At 37.9% G+C, this 26,130-nt stretch overlaps 3 protein-coding genes across 7 annotated transcripts in view; all 3 read left to right on the top strand.

Moving 5' to 3' along the window:
- Window positions 1-6,548, top strand: part of myh11a (myosin, heavy chain 11a, smooth muscle) — a 35,513-nt gene extending 28,965 nt beyond the window's left edge. For 2 of the 3 annotated variants that reach the window (XM_073851730.1, XM_073851729.1), the window contains 3 exons: window positions 1,282-1,390; window positions 1,497-1,669; window positions 5,320-6,548. In XM_073851730.1, the coding sequence (XP_073707831.1) occupies window positions 1,282-1,390; window positions 1,497-1,669; window positions 5,320-5,464 (427 nt within the window). In that variant the 3' untranslated portion in view covers window positions 5,465-6,548. Of the gene's footprint in view, window positions 1-1,281; window positions 1,391-1,496; window positions 1,670-1,847; window positions 1,881-5,319 lie in introns of all 3 variants that reach the window. The other variant, XM_073851731.1, reaches the window with a different exon arrangement.
- A 250-nt stretch (window positions 6,549-6,798) lies between these two features.
- Window positions 6,799-13,780, top strand: pglyrp2 (peptidoglycan recognition protein 2). Its single transcript, XM_073852040.1, has 5 exons — window positions 6,799-7,029; window positions 8,746-9,588; window positions 9,667-9,877; window positions 13,118-13,415; window positions 13,510-13,780. Exons 1-5 carry the CDS (start codon window positions 6,966-6,968, stop codon window positions 13,528-13,530), a joined length of 1,437 nt encoding a protein of 478 aa, XP_073708141.1. The 5' UTR covers window positions 6,799-6,965; the 3' UTR covers window positions 13,531-13,780.
- Window positions 13,781-14,374: 594 nt separating this feature from the next.
- rasal3 (RAS protein activator like 3) lies at window positions 14,375-25,421 on the top strand. Of its 3 annotated transcripts, none has more exons than XM_073851782.1 (18): window positions 14,375-15,114; window positions 15,462-15,601; window positions 15,753-15,831; window positions 18,897-18,964; window positions 19,083-19,168; window positions 19,408-19,534; window positions 19,628-19,726; window positions 19,816-20,487; window positions 20,563-20,707; window positions 21,369-21,513; window positions 21,642-21,878; window positions 22,396-22,597; window positions 22,689-22,780; window positions 24,051-24,342; window positions 24,436-24,546; window positions 24,648-24,838; window positions 24,924-25,008; window positions 25,110-25,421. In XM_073851782.1, the coding sequence occupies exons 1-18, from the start codon at window positions 14,574-14,576 to the stop codon at window positions 25,197-25,199; spliced, it is 3,402 nt and encodes a 1,133-aa protein (XP_073707883.1). In that variant the 5' UTR covers window positions 14,375-14,573; the 3' UTR covers window positions 25,200-25,421. The 3 variants fall into 3 exon arrangements, with proteins under 3 accessions (XP_073707883.1, XP_073707884.1, XP_073707882.1); XM_073851783.1 differs by having other exon boundaries at window positions 15,459-15,601; window positions 24,054-24,342; XM_073851781.1 differs by having other exon boundaries at window positions 15,459-15,601.
- The last annotated feature ends 709 nt before the right edge of the window (window positions 25,422-26,130 follow it).

Genomic DNA, 26,130 nt, shown 5'->3' with positions numbered 1-26,130 from the left:
GAAACTATCGCGTGCGCACGTGAAACTATTGCGTGCGCACGTGAAACTATCGCGTGCGCACGTGAAACTTTCTCTTTCACGTGCGCACGCGATAGTTTCACGTGCGCACGCGAAACTATAGAGAAAGTTTCACGTGCGCACGCCATAGTTTCACGTGCGCACGCCATAGTTTCACGTGCGCACGCGATAGTTTCACGTGCGCACGCGAAACTATAGAGAAAGTTTCACGTGCGCACGCGATAGTTTCACGTGAGCACGCGAAACTAATCTTTATTTATTTTTTGCTCCACGTCCCCTTAGGGGCTCCGTATTAAATTGACCAAAAGTGATGATAAAGACATTTATAATGTTACAAAAGATTTCTGTTTTAGATAAATGCTGTCCTTTCAAACTTTCTATTCATCAAAGAAACCTGACAAAAATTATACTCAGCTATTTTCAACATAATAATAATAATAATAATAATAATACATTTTTTTTAAGCAGAAAAAAAATCATAATATTACAATGATTTCTGAAGGATCATGTGACTGGAGTAGTGATGGTAAAAATTCAGCTTTGAAATCACAGGAATAAATTACATTTTAAAATACATTCAAATAGAAAACAGTTATTTTGAATAATAAAAATGTTTTCAAAATTTACCGTTTTTGCTGTACTTTGGATCAAATAAATGCAAAAATCTTACCGTTCAAAAACTTTCGACTGGTAGTCATAATGTAAATGTTTTCCAGATAATATTTAAAAATGTTATTTTACATGAGTACAATGATAAACAAAAGCCCATATACTAACATCAGAACATTTTTTAATTAATACTTTTATTCAGCAATTAAATATATTAACAGTTTTTTTTAAAGGATTTCTGTTTCTAATAAATTAATAAAACTATAAAACTATTCATCACAGTCTTGGAAAAAAAAAACATCACAGTTACCACAAAAATATTAAGCAGCACTGTTTACAATAATTTCAGAAGGATCATGAAACACTGAAGACAGGAGTAATGATAGTGATAATTCAGATTTGCCACATTTTAAAATAGAAATTCAGTTGTAATAATATTTGACAATATTGCAGTTTCTTATATCGTATTTTTAATCAATTACATACTGAGCATAATAGACCGATTTTTAAAAATTTTACAAACCCCAAACTTTTGAAACAGTTTTAATAGATCTCATGTCCGAGCTTTTTTAAGCATAGATGATGTGATATAATGTCATAATTTCATCTAGTTTGGTGCAGTTTGGTTGTAACTGATGTTCCTTTCTAATGCAGAGAAAAGCAGAACACAGCAAAGACTGTTCGCCAGAAGGATAAGAAACTGAAGGAGTTTATGACCCAAGTGGAAGATGAACGAAAGCAAGCAGAACAATACAAAGACCAGGTTAGCTCTCTTTTACTGTACTTATGGATCATACTTAGGGAAAAGGATCTTGTAATACACTAGAATGGAGTGTGCGCTTGGCCTGAGAAGTGTTTCTCTTTCACAGGCGGATAAGGCCAATGCTCGCGTCAAACAGCTGAAGAGGCAGTTGGAAGAAAGCGAGGAGGAGTCCCAGCGAATCACCGCGGCCCGCAGGAAGCTTCAGAGAGAGCTGGATGAGGCCACAGAGGCCAATGATGCCATGACCCGTGAGGTCTCTTCCCTCAAGAGCAAACTCAGGTATGCCTGACGCTCACAAGGCCTGGTTCAGCGCCCACAAAAAGTTCTAAAATCTTTGGGCAGTAACTACTCTTTTAGACAAAGCTTTGAGCAAATTCTCAGCACTTGTAGCGCAGCCCAAATCCCTTCCTTTTATCAACTGCAAACCGAAGGTTGTCTATCTCTGTCTATGTTGCAGAGGCAATCCTGAACCTACACAGTGACTATGCAGGTACCTCTGTGCTCAAAAGTTGACACAGAAGATGTACTCCTCACAAATCTTTCCTTTTACTTGTCACAATTATATTTCTTGCCTCTGGGAGTGAAATATGGTTTCAATGCTTCCATCATTAATAATCGCTACTCTAAATTCTAATTGAATACACTTGATAGATTATAATTATAATATATCAAATATTAAATTAGACTAGCATATATTTGACCATATTTCCCTCTTCCCTCTCAAAGCATGGTTCAGTTTTCTGAACCGACCTCATTTAGCCTGTTTACAAATGAGGTTTTAACACTGCCTTTAACCTCTTACAAATCTGATGTCTAATACCACTTTCCACTGTAAAAGATGCTTGTGGCTGTGACATACTGTACTTATTAGGATGCTGGTGAAGAAGTGATTTATCTCTGTGTATTTCAGGTGCACATTTGTACTGCGAGTACTTCAATTATTTATCAATGAAACAACAGCACAGTTATATCACTGTAGTACGATGGCGTTTTAGTGGCATGTTAAAAAATAAAAAAAACTAAGGATATTGTAATATTTCGGGAATAAAATTACAAGAATAAAGTTGAGAATAGTGTCGAAATATTTAGAGAATGAAGTTGAAATTAAGAGAATAAAGTCAAAATATTTCGACAATGAAGTCAAAATTATGAGAATAAAAGTAGAAATAACACCAGAATAAAGTTGAAATTACGAGAATAAAGTAGAAATACCACGAGAATACAGTCAAAATGTTTAGAAAATGAAGTCGAAATTAAGAGAATATAGACAAAATATTTCGAAAATGAAGTTTAAATATTTTAACAATGAAGTCAAAATTATGAGAACAAAGTCAAAATGTGTCGAATAAAGTAAAAATTATGAGAATAAAGTCGAAATATTTCGAGAATAGTCAAAATATTTAGAGAATGAAGTCTAAATTAAGAGAATAAAGTTTAAATATTTTGAAAATGAAGTTGAAATATTTCAACAGTGAAGTCAAAATTATGAGAATAAAGTCAAAATGTTTCTTGAATAAAGTCAAAATTATGGGAATAAAGTCGAAATATTACGAGAATACAGTCAAAATATTTAGAGAATAAAGTCGAAATTAAGAGAATACAGTCAAAATATTTCGAAAATTAAGTTTAAATATTTTAACAATGAAATCAAAATTATGAGAACAAAGTCAAAATGTGTCAAATAAAGTAAAAATTATGAGAATAAAGTCGAAATATTTAGAGAATAGTCAAAATATTTAGAGAATGAAGTCGAAATTAAGAGAATAAAGTTGAAATATTTTGAAAATGAAGTTGAAATATTTCAACAATGAAGTCAAAATTATGAGAATAAAGTCAAAATGTTTCTTGAATAAAGTCAGAATTATGGGAATAAAGTCAAAATATTACGAGAATACAGTCGAAATATTAAGAGAATAAAGACGAAATATTTCGAAAATTAAGTTTAAATAATTTAACAATGTGTGTCGAATAAAGTAAAAATTATGGGAATAAAGTCGAAATATTTAGAGAATAGTCAAAATATTTAGAGAATGAAGTCGAAATTAAGAGAATAAAGTTGAAATATTTTGAAAATGAAGTTGAAATATTTTAACAGTGAAGTCAAAATTATGAGAATAAAGTCAAAATGTTTCTTGAATAAAGTCAAATTTATGGGAATAAAGTCGAAATATTACGAGAATACAGTCGAAATATTTAGAGAATAAAGTCGAAATTAAGAGAATACAGTCAAAATATTACGAAAATGAAGTTGAAATATTTCAACAATAAAGTCAAAATTATGAGAATAAAGTAGAAATGTTTAAAGAACAAAGTCAAAAAAGACATTAAATATTATTTCCAAGCATACTGTCCCAGTGAGTATAACACATGGTACAGTATGGTTTCTGCTAATAATCACACATATATTCAAATAAATTTCTGGTGGCCTGGCAACTTCTCCCAGTGCTCCCAATCCAGGCTTATTTGCATACCGTGGGCTATACTCTCAAAATATTATAACTTTAATTCATTCTCAAAACATTTCAACTTTATTCTCGTAATTTCGACTTTATTCTCAAAATATTAGTTTTACCTTTTATATTTTTTAACGTGGCCCTAAAACGCCATCATACTGTAGTTCTATCACGTATGAACTAAAACTCTTAACATCTTTTAAATCAAAGTCTCTGTGATTACTATTTTTTTGCATTCACTACTGTACTTTTAATAATGCAGTGTTTCTCAAACCTGTGGCTTACTGAAATATGTAGTAGAAAACCCATGAAAGATTTACGTTATTTAAAAAATCCACATTGTTTTATACATATTTTGGACTATGAGGGGCACCATTTTGTGAGCTACTGGCACTGCCTGTTGCTATTTTTACCACAACACAACTCGGAAAATAAAATATGATATTTTACGATGATACGATGACCACAGCTACTGAAAAGAGCTTACAGGTGGCGATGGATAGAAGCCTAGGCTTATACCAAATGCCATACCATTTTTTTTCCTTCAAGGAGTCTAAACGCCTCTAGTGGCCAGGCCAGGATGGCATCTAGCGTTTCTTGTCTCTGCCGTTTGTAAGCTCTTTCAGTAGCTGTGGCCTACTTAAAGCCTCAAAGGCATCAAGGCTAAAGTGAAAAGAACAAATACGCAGGTCTTTAGAAAGTTTTTTTCGCCCACAGACATCTTTCTATCCTTTTCTCCTTTACTTATCGCTAGAAAAGCAGTGAAGATTTACAGCACTTCTCTTGTTGAAACCAAAATCGCACAATGTGGCATCACATCAGTATTTTCTTTTCCGAGTTGTGTTGCGGTAAAAATAGCATCAGGTTGCACTAGTAGCTCACAGAGTGCAACCATTTCCCGTTATCTCAATAATGGCACCCCTCATAGTCCAAAATATGTATAAAACGATGTGGATTTTTTCAAATAATGTAAATCTTTCAAGGGTTTTCTACTACATATTTCAGTAAGAGACATACAAGTCTTAATACCTGGGGTTTCCTTTAATGAGAAGCGCAACAAAAGGAAGCTTTAAAGGGGCTCCCTGTGGGTTTTACTCAAAATGAAGTTTTTATTTTCTTAGATACTCTGTTTTTAATTTTTCAGTGAAATATTACAATAGTAGTATTTATTATTTTGTTACTGTTGTCATTAAGAAAGTCTCTGGTTTGAGTCCCACCTAAGGTAGGATGTTAAATTGAGCGTTTTAGGAACATGTATTCCATGCATTTGCCAATTGGTAGATCACGCTTCAGGATTGTGTCACTGATTTCTTCCAGGCTTTGCAAACAGTTTGGGATTATAAAAAGGATCCTTCATTTAAAATGGTTTCACAAACTGAACATGCTATTTAAGCGCTAACACATATGTATCAGGTTCCAAGCAACCTGTCATAAAAGTCTATGTATTTTATACTAAGATTTGTTGCAACATTTTAGGCGAGGCAACGAGCCATCATCCTTCAGCAGTACACCAAGGCGCACAACTGGTGGAGGCAGACGAGGAATGATCGACAGCTCAGACACTGCAGAGGATGATGCCGACATGCAGGGCGACTACAATGGAACCAGAAATAATGAATAGACACCTCTCACCATACTGTTCAAACATGGTATTCTTATCTTAAAAGAAGACCTTTTTAACAAAAATCACATTTTCTTTTACAATGGTCATTATTTAGATCATAATTATGTTTGACTGCAACAAAGCACTGCTGTTTGGCCAGTCATGATTTAATAGTTTTTTTTAATTATTATTATTATAATTATTGATATTTCATTTACCACAACCCTTAATTTTTCTTTTGTGGCTGCAGATCTGCTCATATTCCAATATAGCATCATAAGACTTGCTATTCCTTTTTCAGGTTCTTTAATTATTCTTAAACGTCTGAATGAAACATGGTGGTCCTAAGACCTAGTACTGTCTCTTAAAAGACCATCTGTTTCATTTTTATGTCTCAACTGCAGGTAAATGGCTGTTCACTGTTTTGTACTGCATACTTGTCCCTGAATATACTGCACTTTCTCATTTATTTGGTATATACTCCTGCAATACATACAACTCGGACATTACAGAGCAATTCTGGAGGACACTTTGACAGATTTTCTTTCCAAAATGAATAGCTAGTGTGTCATGGTGTCAAGTTAATTTTCATTACTGTAGAGACACCAAGTAAATGTGGTTATTGAGATGTAGTAGATTGCAGCCTCAAGAACGCGTCTAAATTAAAACTATCAATGAAGACTTGAAAAACTTGCAAAATTTTATCATACAGTCAGGTACCTTGGAAAACTGTAATTTTCTATAGTATTTTTATTCCCTCTAAATGTTTATTAAAATTATTATATAAAATGACTTTTTAACAGACAAATATTATGGATTTCATTTCATCCTCCTACAGATATTTCAATATTTGAAATAGACACACTGAAAGCAATTAAAATCCATTCTGTCAAATAGATGTCTATTGACAGAAAATGCCTGTAAAAGAACTTTGAAATTATATAAATATATATATAAAATTTATTTTTACATTAATTTCACTTGGCACAAACAATTTACAGTCGGTTGGGAATGACATGTCATTGGATTTCTTCACATTATCTACTTTTATCTATTCATTTGTGAAACCACATGCACATGAAATAAAGTCTAAAAAAAACTTTTTGTGTCTTTAAATCATTTTTACATTATTTATTTATTTTACATTTTTTGCCATTACGTTGTATAACACTATATCTAGCTGTCCTTTACTTATTTACTTTTATTTCCAGTAACCTGGTACTTCTACAACAAATAGAATGACAGATCACTCAGTCACTGCCATCCAAAAATCAATATTTGTATTTAAATTCAGATTATGGGGAAGACCTTTACTCATATCAGAGTACAAACATACACACTCGTACACCCTCATACATGCAATACCACTGACAACACAAAAACATGTTTTTCATAGCATAATACACCACCTGACTAATGCTAAATTGCAGAATTTGAAGTCTGGTCTTCAGTGCTTTTAGCATATTTTACACTGCATTCATATCAAGCACTTAGTATTAAGTTGCATTTAGTATTGATAATGACAAAAGGAGCATTGTGGATTATTACCATGTCTGGGATATGCATGGTCATTCAGAGCTCAGGTATGTGCATTTATTACATTTGACATGTATTTACATGCATTTTAAAATCCGAAGTTGAGTCAGAATAAAGCAGTACTTTGTCTTTCTCATTGTTGTTTAAATGTCATCTAAATTCTTTAGTTTTAATTAAATGATTTTTGCTCAAGGCTGGAATACAGTACACAACTCCTTAAATCTGATCAAATTTTTAGAACACCAGGCATCATTTACATCCATTTTAAAATTTGAAGTTCAGTCCAAAAAAAGCAGTACTTTGTCTGTTTTATTTACTTTTATTGCTATGTAAATTATGTTTGACTGTAATGATAAAAGTCACATTTTTGCTTAAGGCTGGAATACAGTATTCAACTCTTAAAATCTGATCAAATGTTTAGAACACATATACTCGGTCCCAAAACTGGGATAAATAACTGAGAATCACACACTACCTGAACAGAACAAACTCACATAGAAACATGCTCAAAATATGCTCAGATTATCAAATATGTTTGGTATCCACTGACTGAAATGAAATTAAAAATTGGAGTCAGTGCTCATCATATGCTACGCAATTTTCTGTGAAATATGTAAATTACTAGCTTCTCAAAATCTGCAGACTCCTGACTTTTAGTCTGTTCGCACATCCAGACGAAAATCAAAGGAAACAAACTTGACAAGGCTAGAATACAGTACAAAACTCTTCAAATCTGATCAAATTTTTAGAACATCAGGCATCATACCCTCGGTCCCAACACTGTGACACATTAAACAACTGAGTATCACACACTACCAGACTTTCAAGTCATTCTGAACAGAACAAACTCACGTAGAAACATGATGAAAATATGCTAAAATCAGCTCAGAATATCAAATATGTTTGGTATCCTCTGATTGATCTGAAACTAAACATTGGAGTCTGTGCTTATCATATGCTACACAATTTTCTGTGAAAAATATTAATTACTGGCTTCTCAAAATATGCAGACTCCTGACTTATAGTAAGTACTGTTCGCGCACCCGAACTGAAAATCAAGGCAAAAAGGTAATGTAGTGTATTCTAGCCTTTAAAGGGATAGTTCACCCAAAAATGAAAATTCTGTCATTACTAACTCACCCTCATGTTGGTTTAAACCTGTAAGAACTTTGTTCATCTTGAAATCCGAGAGCTTTCTGACCCTACATAGACAGCAACACAGCTGACACGTTTTATCGCCCAGAAAGGTAAGGACATTGTTAAAATAGTCCATGTGACATCAGTGGTTCAACCATAATGTTATAAAGCAACAACAATACTTTTTATGTGCAAACTGCAAAGAAAACAAAAATGAACATGGTGCATGTGTATGAAGGATCAGAAAGCCCTCGGATTTCATAAAAAATATCTAAATTTGTGTTCCAAAGATGAACAAAGTTATGGGTTTGGAACGACATGAGGGTGAGTAATTAATGATAGAATTGTCCTTTCTTTGTGTGCCCTGTGTAGTGTATTCCAGCTTTTATTCAGACTAACAAACCTACACAATGTGATTGTAGCTTGTCTTAATCCAGTACGCATACAGATTAATTCGACTACAATCTCGACTTTAGCGATATGCGCAAATTTCAGTGGACACATGCTATACTTTTAATGCTTAAATTCATTGTCTCATATACTTCTGTCACTACCCCAAAACCCTCTGTTTCTTGATTATAACTTCATATGCATATTATTATATCTCACATAATTATATATTTTAGTTACAGCTGTTCACTTGAGGAACATGGAGCACTTTATAACTGCTATTACACACTTAGAAGATTCAAACCCAGGACTAAGTCCACTGGCTTTAGTGACGAGTCTACACAAGATTGCAGAACGAAGTGACAACGTCACGCATGATTTTGTGGGATCATCTGACACTCAAGATGATATTCACAACAAAAACAACAGCTTTATCACAGAGCAGCTGAATATAAAAAACAGCCTCTCCCATTTCTTGAACAAAGTCACTCATCATTTCATAACAGAAAAAGGTCATGAAGAGAGGGGAGTTGTTCTGACTCCTGATGGCACGACGGTTGCCCTTGCTCCTTTGCTTTTAGGTCTTGAATATGGACTACGGGCAAATGAGGACAATAACCAGCCTCATGGTTTCTATCTACTCCCACTGGCCAAGTACTTAGGCATGTCATTTCTGCATGCAACTCCACCTGAACGACTTGGACCGGGTGGCTGCTGGGACAGTGTATATGCTCCCATGGTTTTTACCCTTTCAGGCATGCCATCCTTGGCCACTGATGCTGTGGTCCATGGTGGAATGGATGGAGCCATACTTGGAAAGCACCTTTCCGTTGTTAACTGCTCTGAAGTAAATTTAAGCACACTACTGAGGAGCTACTACTTAGAGACTATGGAAGAGTTGGATCATGTCTCGAATACTCAACTGAGGGGCCGCTATCGCAGACAGAATTTTAAAAAGATCACAAATTCATCACTTTTTCAAGAGAAGGTAGCAGAAGCACTACATAGCCATCAAGCAGACATTGGGGTGGAGAGTCTTATAGAAAAAGGAATTAAAGAGTTTGTGCTACGCTATATGGGTAAGTGAAGGTACATCCAGTTGGTCAAATAAAACTTGTGTGCTCAAACCAACAATCATCATGATTACCCTCCTTCAGAGTGTCCTGCCATCATTCCAAGATGTATATGGGGTGCAGCGCCACCCACGGTTCCTCTTGACACTTTGTCTCCACCTCTGCAATTTCTGTATATTCACCACACATCAACTCCCAGCAAACCCTGCCGAAACCTTCAGGCGTGTTCCAAAAATATGAGGGCAATGCAACATTTCCACCAAAAGGACCGGGGCTGGTATGACATCGGCTACAGGTAACATCTGCTTCTGCATGATTATGTCACAAATATACAGTCAAGCCTGAAATTATTCATACCCCTGGCAAATTCTGACTTAAAGTTACTTTTATTCAACCAGGAAGTTTTTTTTGACTGGAAATGACACAGGCTTTTTGTATGTCTCCACTGGTATGTTTGCCCGTTCATCTTTAGCGATGAGCTCCAACTCTTTCAGGTTGGAGGGTCTCCTTGCCATCTCCCTGATCTTTAGCTCCCTCCACTGATTCTCAATTGGATTTAAGTCAGGACTCTGGCTGGGCCACTGCAAAACGTTAATGTTTTTGTCTGCCTACCATTTCTTCACCACTTTTGCTGTGTGTTTTGGGTCGCTGTCGTGCTGAAATGTCCACTGGTTCCCAAGGCCAAGTTTCTCTGCAGACTGCCTGATGTTGTTGTTGAGAATTTTGATGTATTGCTCCTTTTTCATGGTACCGTAATTAGGTTCCACCGGCTAAAAAAAAAAAAAAAAAAAAAAACAGTTCCCACCACCATGTTTGACAGTGGGGATGGTGTTCTTAGGGTTGAAGGCTTCTCCTTTTTTACGTCAAAAGAAGGCTACATCATTGTCGCCAAACCATTTAATTTTTGTTTCATCTGACCATAAAACAGAAGACCAGAAGTCTTCTTCTTTGTCCAGATGAGCATTTGCAAATGCCAAGTGGGCTTTTGTGCGCCTTATCTGGAGAAGTGGTGTCCTCCTTGGTCTGCATCCATGGAATCCAGCGGTGTGCAGTGTCTGTGGACTGTCTGCCTTGAGATGTTGCCACCAGCAGAGCCCAGATTCATCAGGATAGCCTTAGTGGTGATCCTTGGATTCTTTTTTTACCTCTCTCACTATCCTCCTGGCCAGCACAGGTGTCACTTTTGGCTTCCGACCATGTCGGAACATTTTTTCACAGTGCGAAACGTCTTGTATTTTTTAATAATACTTGCCACTTGCCACTGGAACTTCAAAACATTTAGATATGGTCTTTCCTGACTTGTGAGCAGCCACAATGCGCAGCCGCAGGTCCTCAGTGAGCTCGTTTGTCTTAGCCATGACTGTCCACAAACCAACAGCACAGAGCTTTTGTTTTTCACCTGTTGAGTTGATTAAAACAGCTGTTCCCAATGAATCAGGGTAATTAGGATGCTTTAGAACAGCTTGGACTATTTGGAATGGTAAAGAACTTTAGATTTTCCCATAGACTGTGACAGTTTGCAAAGGGTATGAATAATTTCAGACATGCCACTTTTTATTCAAATGTAAATAAAAGCTGACAAATATATTTTTTCCACAATGATGCCTCTTGTACGTCTTCTTATCTTTTGGGAGAAGCCTGTGTCATTTCCGGTCGAACAAAAAAAAACTTGCTGGTTGAATAAAAGTAACTTTAAGTCAGAATTTGCCAGGGGTATGAATAAATTCGGGCTTGACTGTATGTTCTCTTGCTAAACCTAGTGTGCTGCCTACAAAGGTGGGCATCGTGATGTGAAACATGTTCTAAATGGTAGGTGTTCTTAGTGGAGAAAGCAGTCCAAGCAGTCACTAAAAAAATTTAATTCTGTCATTATTTACTCATCCTCATGCCATTCCAAACCAGTAAAATGTTTGTTCATCTTCAGAACACAAAATAAAATATTTCTTGATGAAATCTTAGAACTTGCCGACCCTGCATAGACAGCAATGCAGCTGACACATTCAAATGGCCCAGTAAGGTATAGAACATCATTAAAGTAGTTCATGTGACATCAGTTCAACCGTAATGTTATGAAGCTACGAGAATACTTTCTGTGCACAAAGAAAACAAAAACAACAACTTCATTCAACAATTTCTACTGTTCTTCATCAGAACGGCCGTTGTGAAAAACAATCTGTGGCAACAGTGGTAAAGTATTCCTATTTAGCCCACTGATTGAAAGCACACTTCAACTGGATACTTTTTGCTTAAAGGGTTAGTTCACTCGAAAATAAAAATTAGCCCATTATTTCCTCCCCTTAAGGCATCCTAGGCGTATATGTCTTCCTTCTTTCAGACGAATGCAATGTTCTGGCTCCTTCAAGCTTTATAAACAATGGGTGGGTGTTTCTCTTCATAAGTCTTAAACAAGTCCAATAAAGCGCTTTCATCCATAATAAAAAGTGCCTCACATGACTCTGGGGGGTGAATAAAGGCCTCCTATAGCAAATCAATGCATTTTCCGCAATACATCATCCGCCCGGAGCTGCTGCCATGTATAACAGTGAGGGCAAGCTAGAGAAAAGTGATTATTATGCTCTTATGAAAACACACCGATTCACAGGACACCTTTATTCATCCTTCGAAACCGTGTGAGGCACTTTTTATTATGGATGGATGGACTTTATCGGACTGATGAAGAGAAACACCCGCCCATTGCATTATAAAGCTTGAAGGAACCAGAACATTTTTTAATAATATTCTGATTGTATTCGTCCAAAAGAAGGTCATATACACCTAGGAATCAATTGTGTGTCAAGTCTCAGTTAAAGGGATAGTTCACCCAAAAATGAAAATTCTGTCTTTAATTACTCACCCTCATGTTGCTCCAAACCCATAAGACCTCCGTTCATCTTTGGAACACAAATTAAGATATTTTCTGACCCTGCATAGACAGCAAGGGTCCTTCCTCAAACATAAGGACTTTGTTAAAATAGTCCATATGACATCAGTGGTTTAACCATAATTTTATGAAGCCACAAGAATACTTTTTCTGAGAAAAAAACAAAAATAAAAATTTTATTCAATGATTTCTCTTCTCTCCGGACAGTCTTCCTAAAATTACAGTTAAACGATGTCCTTACAATGTTTCTGGACCTTGAACATGGTAGGACCCTTGCTGTCTATGCAGGGTCAGAAAGCGCTCGGATTTCAACAAAAATGTCTTGATTTGAGTTCCGAAGATGAACGAAGGTCTTACGGGTTTGGAACGACAAGAGGATGAGTAATTAATGACAGAATTCTCATTTTTGGCTGAACTAAACCTTTAAGATGCTGCCTTAGAAACCCACAAATGGTTTAATAACAGCAAAAATGTTTACATGCATACAAATGTCAAATGCTTAAAAATGGAATTGACCTACTTTGTGGTTTTTGTACAAACCGATTAGAGCATATACCATTTTTGTCCCATTTATTTTCTTTGAGTGGAATATATGATAAAGATCACAGACAGAGTCATTTGTAAGTATTATGTGTATCTGGCTGTCTCTCCAAGCTTTGTGGTTGGGTCTGATGGCTACATCTATGAAGGTCGAGGTTGGACGTCAGTAGGGGCTCATACTAAAGGACGTAATTCTGTTGGGTATGGTGTTGCTTTCATTGGGAACTATGCTGCTCATTTACCCTCCAAATATGACATGGAGCTATTGCGCCATCATCTGGTCAAATGTGGAGTGAGCAGGGGATTTCTGCAGAAGAATTTTACCATTCTGGGTCACAGACAAGTGGTAGCAACCACAACCTGTCCAGGGGATTCACTGTATTCTGAAATAACAACCTGGGAACACTACAAAGTACGTATGATGCTGTAATCAGAAGTTAGATGCTAGAAATACTTTTCATTCTAACTGATACACTGATTTGTGCCTGTACCATGTTTGTTCACAGGATACTGATCCTTTAAAGTAACAACAGGACACCTGCTGTCACTAACATCACTGCCAGTGCAAGACTGCTTTACAACCACAACAATGAAACCCACTAAATAGTATGAGAAATACTGTTAATTTTATTTGAATTAATATAATCTAAAAGTTAAAAGTTTGGGACTGAAATATAAGTTATCAGCATAAAACAGGACTTTAATATTACTTGGGAGTCTGTATGAAATCTTAAAATGTCACTGTGTATGTGAGAAAATAATGTGTGCAAAAATAAACAAGCTGATCTCTAAACGTATATGTTGAACTCTGAATGTGAGAGTTTGAATTGAAGGAAAGGTTGAGAAGATTACTTTAGTCGTTACCACGACAGGAAGTGGTTTTCACACAGGCCCCAGAATGAGACAGGAAGTGCTGCTGTTGTGACAGGAAGTTTAACCGTCACTGAACAAAACAGGTTCAAAACAGCAGGTATTTAGGTTAAACTGTCAACGCTGTTCATATTTAATCAACAAAATCAAATCTTGATGATGTTATGCTATGATAATCAGAAGTATTTTACCAGTCACAACCATACCAATTCAGTTCAAACTCAAATATAGTGTATACAAATGAGAACAAAACATGATCAAATGAAAGATTACACGCTCTAGATTTTCTATAAATAAGAAGTACACAGAAAATAACATATAACACTATAATTTTGCACTAGTTTGGTCAGTCTGGGAAAAATCCTCATCTCTCAGTCTTTCTTCAACCTGTAAACCCAACCTGATTTCCCCACCCACAAACTGACTGGCTTCCTGAATACTGGACGACAAGTACGCATTTAAAAAAAACGGCTCGTATCTACAAGAGCCGAGGACCACAAAGGTTGCATCATTTCAAACAAGCCAATAGGTGAAGAGAGTAGATGATGAGATCCGAAGCTTTTGAAATTGAAGAAGATGCAAGATGTTTAAAAACCTCTAGATCTGGTAAGTGCTAAGGAATCTATAATCTACGAGAAAGAGACTTTGTATTGCATAAAAAAAATATCTCACAAAATTGGGTCTTGGAGAAGGACTCAAAATGGGTACAAACAAAGATCCGGATGCTGAGCAATCAGCACAACAGATTGAGGAAGACATGGAACTGTCTCCTGAGCAAAACAGTCCGGTCGATCAAGACCCACGTCAACCTGAGGATGGCAAGCTGCTCAACACGTACAAGTGGCACACGGGGGCCAAGAATGAGACAGCGACACAGGGGACTATTGAGAGGCTGGAGAAAGGGGCTTCAAACAAATGGAACAAAATGCAGAGTTGGCGCAAAGCTCTAAGTGAAGACGCGGGGGAAAAGTGTTCGACTGCAACTCGAGGGAACAGTGAAAGCCCATCCAAGCCAACAACTTCAAGGAAAAACCCTTTTCGCAGAGCTCTTTCGGAGCCACCGGGGTCCCTCCTATCTTCAGTCCTGTCTTCATCTTCTGCATCTGGGTCCTCCGGTGCACAGGCGTCTGGGTCCACTGTCCAAGACACGACGCAGAGGGGTAAAATAAGGAAGTACCTGCAAACGGTCTCACAGAAGTTCAAAAGACCACGTCTACAGAGCACTGCCATTGTAGAGCATGGTAAGAACTTTAGTTTTAATGCTAAACTTTCTGCAAAACATTAGCTTGAAACCATTTTGTACCTTTACTGTTGGACAGTGCAAAGTTGCTTCCTTCTAAAAGAGTATACATGAAAATGCCACTAAATGGCGCTAAAGAATGAGGGTACAACAACAGGATGTGTGAGATAGATAACTACCACAGAAAGATTTTTTTCATTTGTACCCAAATGACCTAAACATGTATTTGGACATTGATAAGACTGCAGTGATATTGGAATCAGATTCCAAATTCATTGCAGCATGTGAAGCTTCTAGGCTATTTAAATTAAAATGTTGTATGTCAATTCTTTTACATTTTATGAGGAGACAAAGAAAAGCGTGATCCTGAGAATGTGGTCCAAGAGACTGTTCGCCTCTCCTGGGCCCCTCAACAAGACGTTCCCGTTTGGGACATTAGCAACTGTTTTCTTCAGGATGGACAGATTCTTATCCCACGTGAGGAGGAGGTAATGAACAACAGACACATTCAACATTGCCAAATGATGAGACATTATACTTAGCAGATTAAGAAACTTCAACAGTCAATTTATTTTGGAAAGGCTATTTTAGTCAACTTATGCTGCCAATATATCATTATCTTTTGAATTTATTTTTTAGCCATTGATGAGGGTACGAAACCGGGCCAGCAGTTGTCTCTCCAGCCTCAGTCTCCAGAACATCAGTGGAAGTCATACTGGTCAGTATCACAGAGTTTGAGAACAATGTCTAAATGAGACCCTGGACAACAAAACCAATCATAAGGGTCAATTTTTCAAAATACATCATCTGAAAGTCAAATAAATACGCTTTCTATTGATGTATGATTTGTTAGGTTTGGACAATATTTGGATGCAACTATTTGAAAATCTGGAATCTGAGGGTGCAAAAAAAATCGAAATATTGATCAAATCGCCTCTGAAATTGTTCAAATGAAGTTCTTAGCAATGCATATTACGAATCAAAAAGTAAGTTTTGATATATTTATGGTAGGAAATTTACTAAATATCTTAATGGAACATGAGCTTTACTTAATATCCTAATGATTTTTTTGCATAAAAGGAAAATCGATCATTTTGACCCATACAATCTACTGTTGGCTATTGCTACAAATATATCTAACCAAGTGCCATCTTCAAACAAATACCTAGCTCTGCCATTTAACTCTAGATGACGCAGGCTGACGGGTTGTTAACGTACTGATGATATCACAGATTTATACCACTTGGCACAAGCTGATTGGTTCATGTTGCGTGGCAACCAATGAGCTTACATCTATTTAAATGGCTGGTAGCATTCACTTGGGCATTTCGCAGCATGCTTTCAGAGTTCCTCTTCCCCAGCTCCACCTGTATAGATCTTCTATGGGTTATTTTATGCCATATGCAGCAGCAGCAGCAATAATCTACAGCTACAGCAATAACCAACAGCAGCAGCAATTCAGCCAAACAATTTTGAGAGTTGTCATGACAGAAATAACACTAAAGCATTTCCTCAAAACTTTCTGATCCACTTTTATTGTTAACAAACCGGCCTCATAAGATCAAATGTGAACTTTATCTTGAGAAGATCACTGGGGGGATTGCAGTACACTTGAATGAAGTGACGGCCTAAAGCTCGCCGTGTCCTGACAATTTAAATGCCGGAGATGACTTTAAGAGATGAGAGATATCATCTGTCTCTAGCCAATGACTGCCTCTCAGTGACTAAAGTGAAGCTAAATAACGTATTCGCAGAGGAAATGGTTGACGTGGTTGTGTGTGCGTGTGCTTGTAAAATTGCTTCCTTTGAGTGTCTGAAGATATCATCATAACTGGGTGTTCCATTCCAGAGGATGACTGAGACTGATGGGGTGTGCTGTCTGGTTCAGTAAATAATGAGCATGCAGGACCGTTATATTAAAAATAAAAAACCCATAAAAGAGGATTTATGAGTCTAATGTTCTGAAAGGAAAACAGCTGATTCTAAGTTACTCCAAAGCATGGGTTTCAGACGTTGGATAGTATGTGGAGGGGCACTAGGTAAGCAAAATGATTGTAACTTTGCCTTCTTAAACGATTCAATCCAATTATTTCGCTGGAGAGTTTAATGCATGTGAAATTCAATTAGCATTAAAACAAATCTAAGGAGACGGCAGAATCCAGTTAACTGAGTTTACATGGATCTTAATTTTCAGCTAATTCAGTTGTTTAGCAAAGCACAAAGATATAAAGATATGAGTAGTGCTTTCAAATACAGTGTAATTTATTGTAGCTTATTTGTAGGTTCTCTTGTAGAAAAAAGAACAGACAATTTCTGCTTTCATAAATATCTAATGATATTTTGATCTGGTAAGTTAGATCATATAAGTCATCTACCTTCTAAAGTTTGACATTTGTGATGAAATATTTAAAAGCATATGTCTAGTTTTGTATTCTCTTGACTTTAGAGATGACATACAACCCAAACGCTCCTAAAAAAAGTTTGTTGACCATACCATGATAGGCACTGGGTGTTGAAAGCATCCTTCTGCTTTTCCCAATTTAACACAGACTTATATGTGACCCTGGACCACCAGTCATAAGGGTCGATTTTTTTTTTTTATTGAGATTTATACATCACCTGAAAGCTGAATAAATAAGTTTTCCATTGATGTATGGTTTATGTTAGGATAGGACAATATTTGGTTGAGATACAACTATTTGAGGGTGCAAAAAATTTAAATAATTGAGAAAATCGCCTTTAAAGTTGTTCAAATGAAGTTCATATTACTAATCAAAAATTAAGTTTTGGTATATTTACGGTAGGAAATGTACAAAATATCTTCATGGAACATGATGTTTACTTAATATCCCAGTGATTTTTAGTATAAAAGAAAAATCGATCATTTTGACCCATACAATGTATTTTTAGCTACTGCTACAAATATACCCTGTCTTACTTAAGACTTTAAGTTTAATCAAACCATAAAAATTTTTTAAATGTGTTGTGCTTTTAATACCAGGTCATGCATCACAACTGGCCTTGGCAGACTTGCAATAAATGCTAGTTTATTTTCTATGTGCAGTAGTTACTAAAACAATTCAGGTCATTGCAATTTTTACAGATGCACTTTTGCACGTTTTCATTCTTTGCAAGTTAGTTACTTCGTGTGCTTTGAAAATTCATGACAAAGTGCAAAGTCTGACTTTGTCAGACACAAAACATTAATAGGCTGCCAAACAAATGTGACTCACTTTTACAGCTGCTGCTTTTGTAATCATGATTTATTTTTTGCACCCCTAAGATCCCTATAATCATGTAATTCCAAAAATTTCGAGCACATGCTTTTCATGATACTGCTTGTCTGCTCTCCTACTTGGAGAGGCACATGGATGATCAAGTAAAAGCTCATTTTTGACATAAAAAAAATTAAATAAGCTCCTAGATTTCAGTTCTGTTCTGTATTAACAGAATCCAACTGCAGTAACACAGTTACATTTTCTGTTAAATTGGTAATTATTGATCTGATGCACATACAAGGAAGGAAATGACTATGCTTCCTGTCATGGTTTTAGAATCTGCGATTGCATTGAGATTATTCATCTTTCTGTAGTATTTTTCCCACCAGAACGAAATAAACAGGAAGACATACATGCACACTTAAGCTTTAACGATCAATAAACACATCATGCAACATATTTCAAAAGAAAGGGGACAGACCATCTTCAATGTTCACTAGAGAAATATTGTGAAATTGAAGTGTTTCTAAAACTAATTTAGAAAGTGTTATCTTTCTCTCTTTAGAGCTAAACCCGGATCCTGTGGTTCCCCAGAGTGGTACCAAAATAAAAGGACAAGATGGTGGCGTCAAAGTGAGCACACATTAATATTTCTAAGAAATCTGTGCAATCTGAAACTGTTGCTGAACAAAATGCATCCATAAATATATGCATTTTCTCATACTGATATTTTCTCTCATTCTCATGCTAGAATTTAATCAAGCGACGCTTACAGGGTGATGACAAACGGAAAAGCAGCACCCAGCTCAATACTGCAGGACTAAGTGTTGCTGGAAGGTGGAGGATCATTTTTATAATATAGAAAACAAGACCAAGCTAACTCTGTAGTACCGATTAATGCAGGGGTGTCAAACTCAGTTCCTGGAGGGCCAAAACTACATGGATTGTGTGCTGGAGCAGGGTTAGAACTAAACCCTCCAACAACTGAGTTTGACACCCCCGGATTAATGTCAATTTGAACATATCGTCTGATGGTTTGATATGATATTTACCAGTCTATCACACTTTCTATAAAGGTATGGTTCCAGAGAATCTTTATCTATTCCAGTCAGTGCTGCAAAAAGCCTTGATCTTAGCACAGACCAGACTACTGTCATCAGGCCAGTCCACAGCTCAATTCTAGGGGAGAAGTACTGTTTTCAGGTAGACCTTGCTTTTACATATTAATTTTTTCGATCTTTATGTCAATCCATAGTCTAAACCAATCAATTATTTGGCCATTTCCTTGTCTAAAAGGTCATCAACTCAGAGAATAATCACTGTTTTGGGTGCAGCTCAGCTGCAGAAAGAGACCGCTGGATTGAAGACTTGCGTCGTGCTGCTCATCCAAATAAGGTACTGAATATTCTTCAACTTAAAGATCCATCAAAACATGTCATTAATTGTGTACTTGTTACAAATAATGATAATGATTTATACTTCAGGACAACTGTGAGCGCACTGAGTACTCACTGAGCCTTTGGGTTAATGAAGCAAAAGACCTTCCCCCAAAGAAGCGATACTATTGTGAGGTCCACCTTGATGGTACATTGTTTGCTCGTACCAGTAGCCGGGTCGTGGGGAAGTCCGTCCAACGCTCCAGCCAAGCAGTTGATGGAGGATCTGGAGGAACTGGCACAGGACATGGAGGTGGTTCTTCAGGAGGTTGCCAGCTATTCTGGGGAGAGTTTTTTGAACTTGACAACTTGCCCCCTGTTAACCAGATCACCCTGCACCTCTTCAGAGATGAAGACCCCAAAAAGAAGCGTCATTCCAAGGATGACTCTATCCTGCATCCTCTAGGAAGTGTGCCTCTCAATCTGTCAGAAATAAAAGGACGGGCCTATCAGGAGAAGTGGTATCCAATCATTCCCTACAAGCCCCCAGGAACAAGCACAGCGAAAGACCAAGTTGGATCACAAGCTTCAATCCGACTCAAGGCCAAATTCAAGATCCTGAAAATTCTGCCCATTGAGAGGTACAAGGAATTTGCAGAGTATATCACAGTGAATTACGTAGATATGTGCAGCAGCCTGGAACCCCTTCTCAATGTAAGGGAGAAAGAAGAACTTGCAGGAGCACTTGTTCATGTGCTCCAGAGCATTGGAAAAGCTAAGGTAAGCGGCAACAGCAGAAATTTCAGGAAAAGGCATTGAGCTCTTCTGATTTCTGATTGGTTTTTGAATGTGCAGGAGTTCTTGATTGATCTCGGCAGTGCAGAAGTTCAGCGCTTGGGAGAAAATGAGGCTTTGATTTTTAGAGAGAATACCCTGGCCACAAAGGCTATTGATGAATATATGAAACTGGTGGGCCAGAAGTATCTCATCGACACACTTGGTAAGAATATTCTACTGTATGCCTTGTTATGAAAGTGCATGTGTCATCTTGGCAGCCATATCACCCTGTAGCCCAAGACTGGTCGCCCACTGAAGCTAAGCAGGGTTGAGCCTGGTCAGTACCTGGATGGGAGACCTCCTGGGAAAACTAGGTTGCTGCTGGAAGAGGTGCTAGTGAGGCCAGCAGGGGGTGCTCAGCCTGTGGTCTGTGTGGGTCCTAGCACCACAGTATAGTGACGGGGACACTGTACTGCCAAAAAGCACCGTCCTTCGGATGAGACGTTAAACCGAGGTCCTGACTCTCTGTGGTCATTAAAAATCCCAGGATGTCTTTCGAAAAGAGTAGAGGTGTGACCTCGGCATCCTGGCCAAATTTGCCCATTGGCCTCTGACCATAATGGCCTCTGAATCATCCCCATATTCTGATTGGCTTCATTACTCTGTCTCCTCTCCACCAATAAGCTGGTGTGTGGTGGGCGTTCTGGCGCACTATGGCTGCCGTCGCATCATCCAGATGGATGCTGCACACTGGTGGTGGATGAGGAGATACCCCTGACACTGTAAAGTGCTTTGAGTGTCTAGAAAAGCGCTATATAAATGTTACAAATTATTATTATTATTATTATCTTATTTACCTCCTGTTTAACCCTCTTTACCCATAGGGGACTTCATTGCCAGACTGTATAGTGGAGGAGAGAACTGTGAAGTAGACTCGCTGAAATGCTCTGCCTCTGATCTACCAATCAACCAGAGACATCTAAAGGAGACATGTGCGGATGTTGTAAAGAGAATAACTGACATGCAAGAGTAAGATAACCCTAAAAGAACATACTTTGAAAAGTATTTTCAGTAAAAACTTAACTTCGAATGGGTGTCATTAGTTTTCTACTGGAAAATTATTTTTAAATGATCAATTCTTTCCCTTCTATGAACAGCTCATTCCCTGCGGAGCTGAATGAGATTTTTTCCAGCTGGGTATCAGATTGTGAAGACAGAGGTCTAACAGACATCGGACACCGTCTCATATCGGCATCTCTGTTTCTTCGATTCTTATGCCCAGCGATCCTCAGTCCATCACTCTTCGGCCTCACCCAAGCCTATCCAGAGCCAAACACCCTACGTACTCTTACTCTGACAGCCAAGGTCATTCAAAACCTTGCAAACTGCACCTTGTAAGTCCCGTCTGTAAAGCCAAATTTACTGTAATAGTGTGCTCCTTATAGGATTAGTTTACTTCCAGAATAAGAAATTCCTGATGATTTACTCACCCTCATGTCATCCAAGACATTAATGTCTTTCTTTCTTCAGTTGCAGAGAAATTAAGTTTTTTTAAGGAAATCATTACAGGATTTTTCTCCATATAGTGGACTTCAATGGTGGCCTATGGGTTGAAGGTCCAAATTCCACCTTCAGAGGGCTCTACACAATCCCAGCCGAGGAATAATAACCCGTTGGCCACCACTGAAGTCCATTATATGCAGAAAAATCCTGGAATGCTTTCCTCAAATGAACATCTTCAATGGCATGGGGGTGATTAAATTATTTGGAAATTTTCAGTCAGGAAGTAAACTAATCTTCTAATTTTCTGATTACCATTCCATCTTTCAGTTAAATCCTAATGGAATTAATCTTTTATAACATTTGTTCTCATGTAATCTGCAACAACCATTTTATCCCAATATCCACCAGGTTTGGCGAAAAAGAAGAGTACATGTTTTTCATGAATGAGTTTTTAGAACAACATTGGGAGCCTATGCGAGGATTCTTACAGAAAGTATCTGATCCAGACAGTGAGGTTGCCATGGCTCGATTTGATGGCTATGTAGACTTGCCTCTTCGTCTAGCAGTTCTTCACAATCTCCTGGTTGATATTATCTCTGTAATGAAACCGGTAACTTTGCTTTCTTCATTGATCGGAAGATTTTAAGATGATCTAATTAATTAACAAAGTTCTCATGAGCAAAACTGCATCTTTTTTGTAGGACCAAATAGACAACCTACATCCCTTGCCTTCAATCCTGAACCAGATCACAGAGTTCCTTGGCCAGGAAGCTCAACGCATCCCTATTAGCAGGTAAGGTTATATTAAATCTTAAACAAAATTCCCCAAGGGGGGTCCTAGAGAACCTGAATCAATCAATGTTTGTTCAACATACTTACACATAGGGTTGGGCATCGTTTTGATTTGAACGATTCTGATTCCGATTCCGATTCTTCCTTTCGATTTCGGTTCTTTTCGATTCTCAATTCCGATTCTTTGTGGGCTGAGTCAAAACATGTCACAGGCTCATTTGATTTCACAGAGGATAATTTTATTTTGATTCAATATGAGTTTTAGTTTTAGGAGCTGCAGCCCATGTAGGAGAAAATTAGGAATGCCTCTGCACCAGCCCAAAAACAGATTTATATATGCAGAACTTGCACCCTGGTCTGGACTCTCTGTGCATGACGAGACAGTGGACCTGCACAGCACGTCAAACAGGCTACACCCCTTAATTTGTACATCATGCAGGCGTAGGTGTTTCGTTATATTCGTAGTGCATCCTCCCGTGCAAGATATCATTTTGTCACATGTGTTGCATGTAAAAACACAGGAAGAGCGCGCTCTCGCTGAACGCAATTTAGTCCATCGCTCTTTTACTTTGTGGATAGTAATTTTGAGTCGTTTGTTCCGCGGTTGTCCACAGCCTATCGTTAAACATGTCTATCGCATTTGTGGCACGAAAATTTTCGCGCAATCGTGCTGCTTGTATGAGGAGGTTTGCAAGGTACCAGCTGAAGTGCAGCAAGGACTTTGCAGCTTTGATTATGGACTATAAAAAACGCTGATTACCTCGCAAAAACGCGACATCACGCGTCCTGTTCCGTGCTCCAGCACGGTTAGCGCTCACACTGCATGCTAACCGCGCCCGAGTCCAACTTTACCGTCCCACCTCTTCCAAGCGGGCCAGGGCTGGCTAAACGAGCCGCCCCCGGGCACGGCTCGGAGCACTCACACTAGTCAAACGAACCGCGCTTTGGTGGTCAAACGCACTTGGGCACGGTTCAAACTGCCTAGTGTGAGTATACCCTTAGTGTGAAATAAAGCCACACTTTTGAGCGCAGCTAACCGTGCTCCATAGCTGCAACTGAACAAGCGCGCGGCAAGCATTTCCAGAAATACGGTGGCCACAATGGAAACCAAAACTTGCGTGTTTGGAACCGATGATCGGAATCGAAAACAAATTTTATAAACGATTCCAATGGCATCGTTATTTTTTAAACGGTTCCAAGTTGGAAACGGTTCTCGATGCCCAACCCTACTTACACACCTCTTGCCTGTGTCTCCATTTTTGCGAAAACAGCAGTCAAGGAACACCAAGGCCTACATATTTACCTCCGAGGGATCTGCCCAAGTACAGTCCATTACAAACGTCCATGCAGCAACTTCCCATAGACTCAAAACACAACCAAGGCGGAACCCAACGTCAGCGGAAGCAGGTTCAGCGGGCTTTCAGTGTCCCCAACAGACCATCACGGCTTCAGCGGCAACCAGTAAAGAGGCAGGCAAGCAAAGAAGAGTTACCCACGCAGTGCGAGGACTACAGTCAAGATCAAGATCAAGATGCCCGTTTGGAAATTTCATCACCAAGAAATGTGAGTAATACCTGTTAATACTTACCAAACATTTTGCCAATGATGTGCTCAAATACATATTTCCTTTGATCTGTATTTTCTGTTTGTGCATAGGACAAAAAATCAGTCCCAGGAGCAAAAGTACACTGGATCATACAACACAACAGCAATGAGCCCTATCAAAAGTTAGGGAGAGAGCAAGAGGAGACAAGCACATTTGACAGGGTGGGTCTTTTTGCATACTCCAGCAGCACCACTTGTGTAATAAATGGAAATTGTGTAATAAAACGCCACAAGTATGTTGACAAATGTTTGGTATCTCACAGCACGCGCAAGAGTTGTCTGAGCTGCGTTTGAACGTGGAGCAGGTGACCGAGCGTGAGCTGGAGATGGCCAAACGGTTAGAAGACTTCATAAACCTGACCCAAGACCAGAATACACAGCTACAGGCAGAAGTTCAGGAGCTTCGTAATCTGTTAGCCATCCGTGAGGAACAGCTGGCAAGCGCAACTTTCAGGTAAATAAAAAAAGTTACATTTTGGGATAAAAGAAGTCAAAAAGTGTTCATTTGTAAATACACATAGGACTTCTTGTTTGTGCAGACTGGGCGTAATAGAGGAAGAGAGAGAGGAAGACGAAAGAAAGCTGAATGTCGCTGTGGCTGCAGTAGAACGCATGAATGTTTTGGTAAGTTAATGTTTTTCAGTTCTGTTTTTGTATATCATTCATTTAGGCTTGTACATACAATGTGACTAAGCTAACCCTTGTATTTGGGTGTCTGATAACAGGAGGAGCAGTTTGCCGGGTTGATGAAAGATGTGCACCAACTCTACACAGTTAATGCGGATGGCATAAGACAGACTTACATCAATACCTGATGCAAGACAGGAAGTAAACTGGTGTGGCGTGTAACATAGTGCCATTTTGCATTGCTGTTAGCTTTTGTCGGATTTATTTTGTTCATTGGTAATACTGCGCTTACATACCTGTCACAATTAAAACAAATCCATTATCACTGCAATAATATACTGTAGTAGCAAAAATAATTACTAGATAAATAATTTGACTTTTTTTATAATTTGTTTTGTAGAATTTCACAAATAAAATGTGCATTAAACAAACCAAGCTGAATCATCACTGTTGTTCTTTTAACTGTAAATGGTGTAAATGTAACTGTACTTAGACTCAAAGCACTGGATAACCCTAAATTACTAGTTTGTCAATGACAAATACAGTGCTGCTTGAAAGTTTGTGAACCCTTTAGAAGTTTCTATATTTCTGTATAAATATGACCCAAAACATCATCAGATTTTCATTTAAGTCCTGAAAATAGACAAGTAAACAAGTGAGAGAAAAATATTTTCTTTGTCATTTATTTATTGAGAAATGATCCAGTGTTACATATCTGTGCATTGCAAAAGTATGCAAATCTCTTGGATTAGCAGTTAACTTAAAAGTGAAATTAGAGTCCATCTGTGCAGATGTGTTTTCAGTCAGTGCAATGACTATCAAATGTCAGTACATGACCTGTGTTATTCAAAGAACAGGGATCTAATCATGTTTGTGGAAGTGAATCATGTCACGAACAAAGGAGATTACTGAGGACCTCGAAAAAAGAGTTGATGTTGCTCATCAGGCTAGAAAAGGTTACAAAACCATCTCTAAAGTGTTTGGACTCCACAAATCCACAGTCAGACAGATTGTGTACAAATGGAGGAAATTCAAGACCACTGTTACCTTCCTGAGAAGTGGTCGACCAACAAATATCGCTCCAAAACAGAACGTGTAACAGTCTGCGAGTTTGCAAAA

The sequence above is a fragment of the Garra rufa genome, chromosome 12 (assembly GCF_049309525.1).
Source record: "Garra rufa chromosome 12, GarRuf1.0, whole genome shotgun sequence".
Taxonomy (NCBI): Eukaryota; Metazoa; Chordata; class Actinopteri; order Cypriniformes; family Cyprinidae; genus Garra; species Garra rufa.
This window is presented reverse-complemented; position numbering and strand designations above follow the sequence as displayed.

Excerpts from the sequence above, each read along its gene's own strand:
- pglyrp2 (XM_073852040.1), top strand. The coding sequence starts at position 6,966 with ATGACAAAAGGAGCATTGTGGATTATTACCATGTCTGGGATATGCATG. Across the intron at positions 7,030-8,745 it reads CATGGTCATTCAGAGCTCAG|TTACAGCTGTTCACTTGAGG; the intron begins GTATGTGCATTT and ends TATATATTTTAG. Across the intron at positions 9,589-9,666 it reads GTTTGTGCTACGCTATATGG|AGTGTCCTGCCATCATTCCA; the intron begins GTAAGTGAAGGT and ends ACCCTCCTTCAG.
- rasal3 (XM_073851781.1), top strand. The coding sequence starts at position 14,574 with ATGGGTACAAACAAAGATCCGGATGCTGAGCAATCAGCACAACAGATT. Across the intron at positions 15,602-15,752 it reads TTATCCCACGTGAGGAGGAG|CCATTGATGAGGGTACGAAA; the intron begins GTAATGAACAAC and ends TTTATTTTTTAG. Across the intron at positions 21,879-22,395 it reads AACCTTGCAAACTGCACCTT|GTTTGGCGAAAAAGAAGAGT; the intron begins GTAAGTCCCGTC and ends AATATCCACCAG.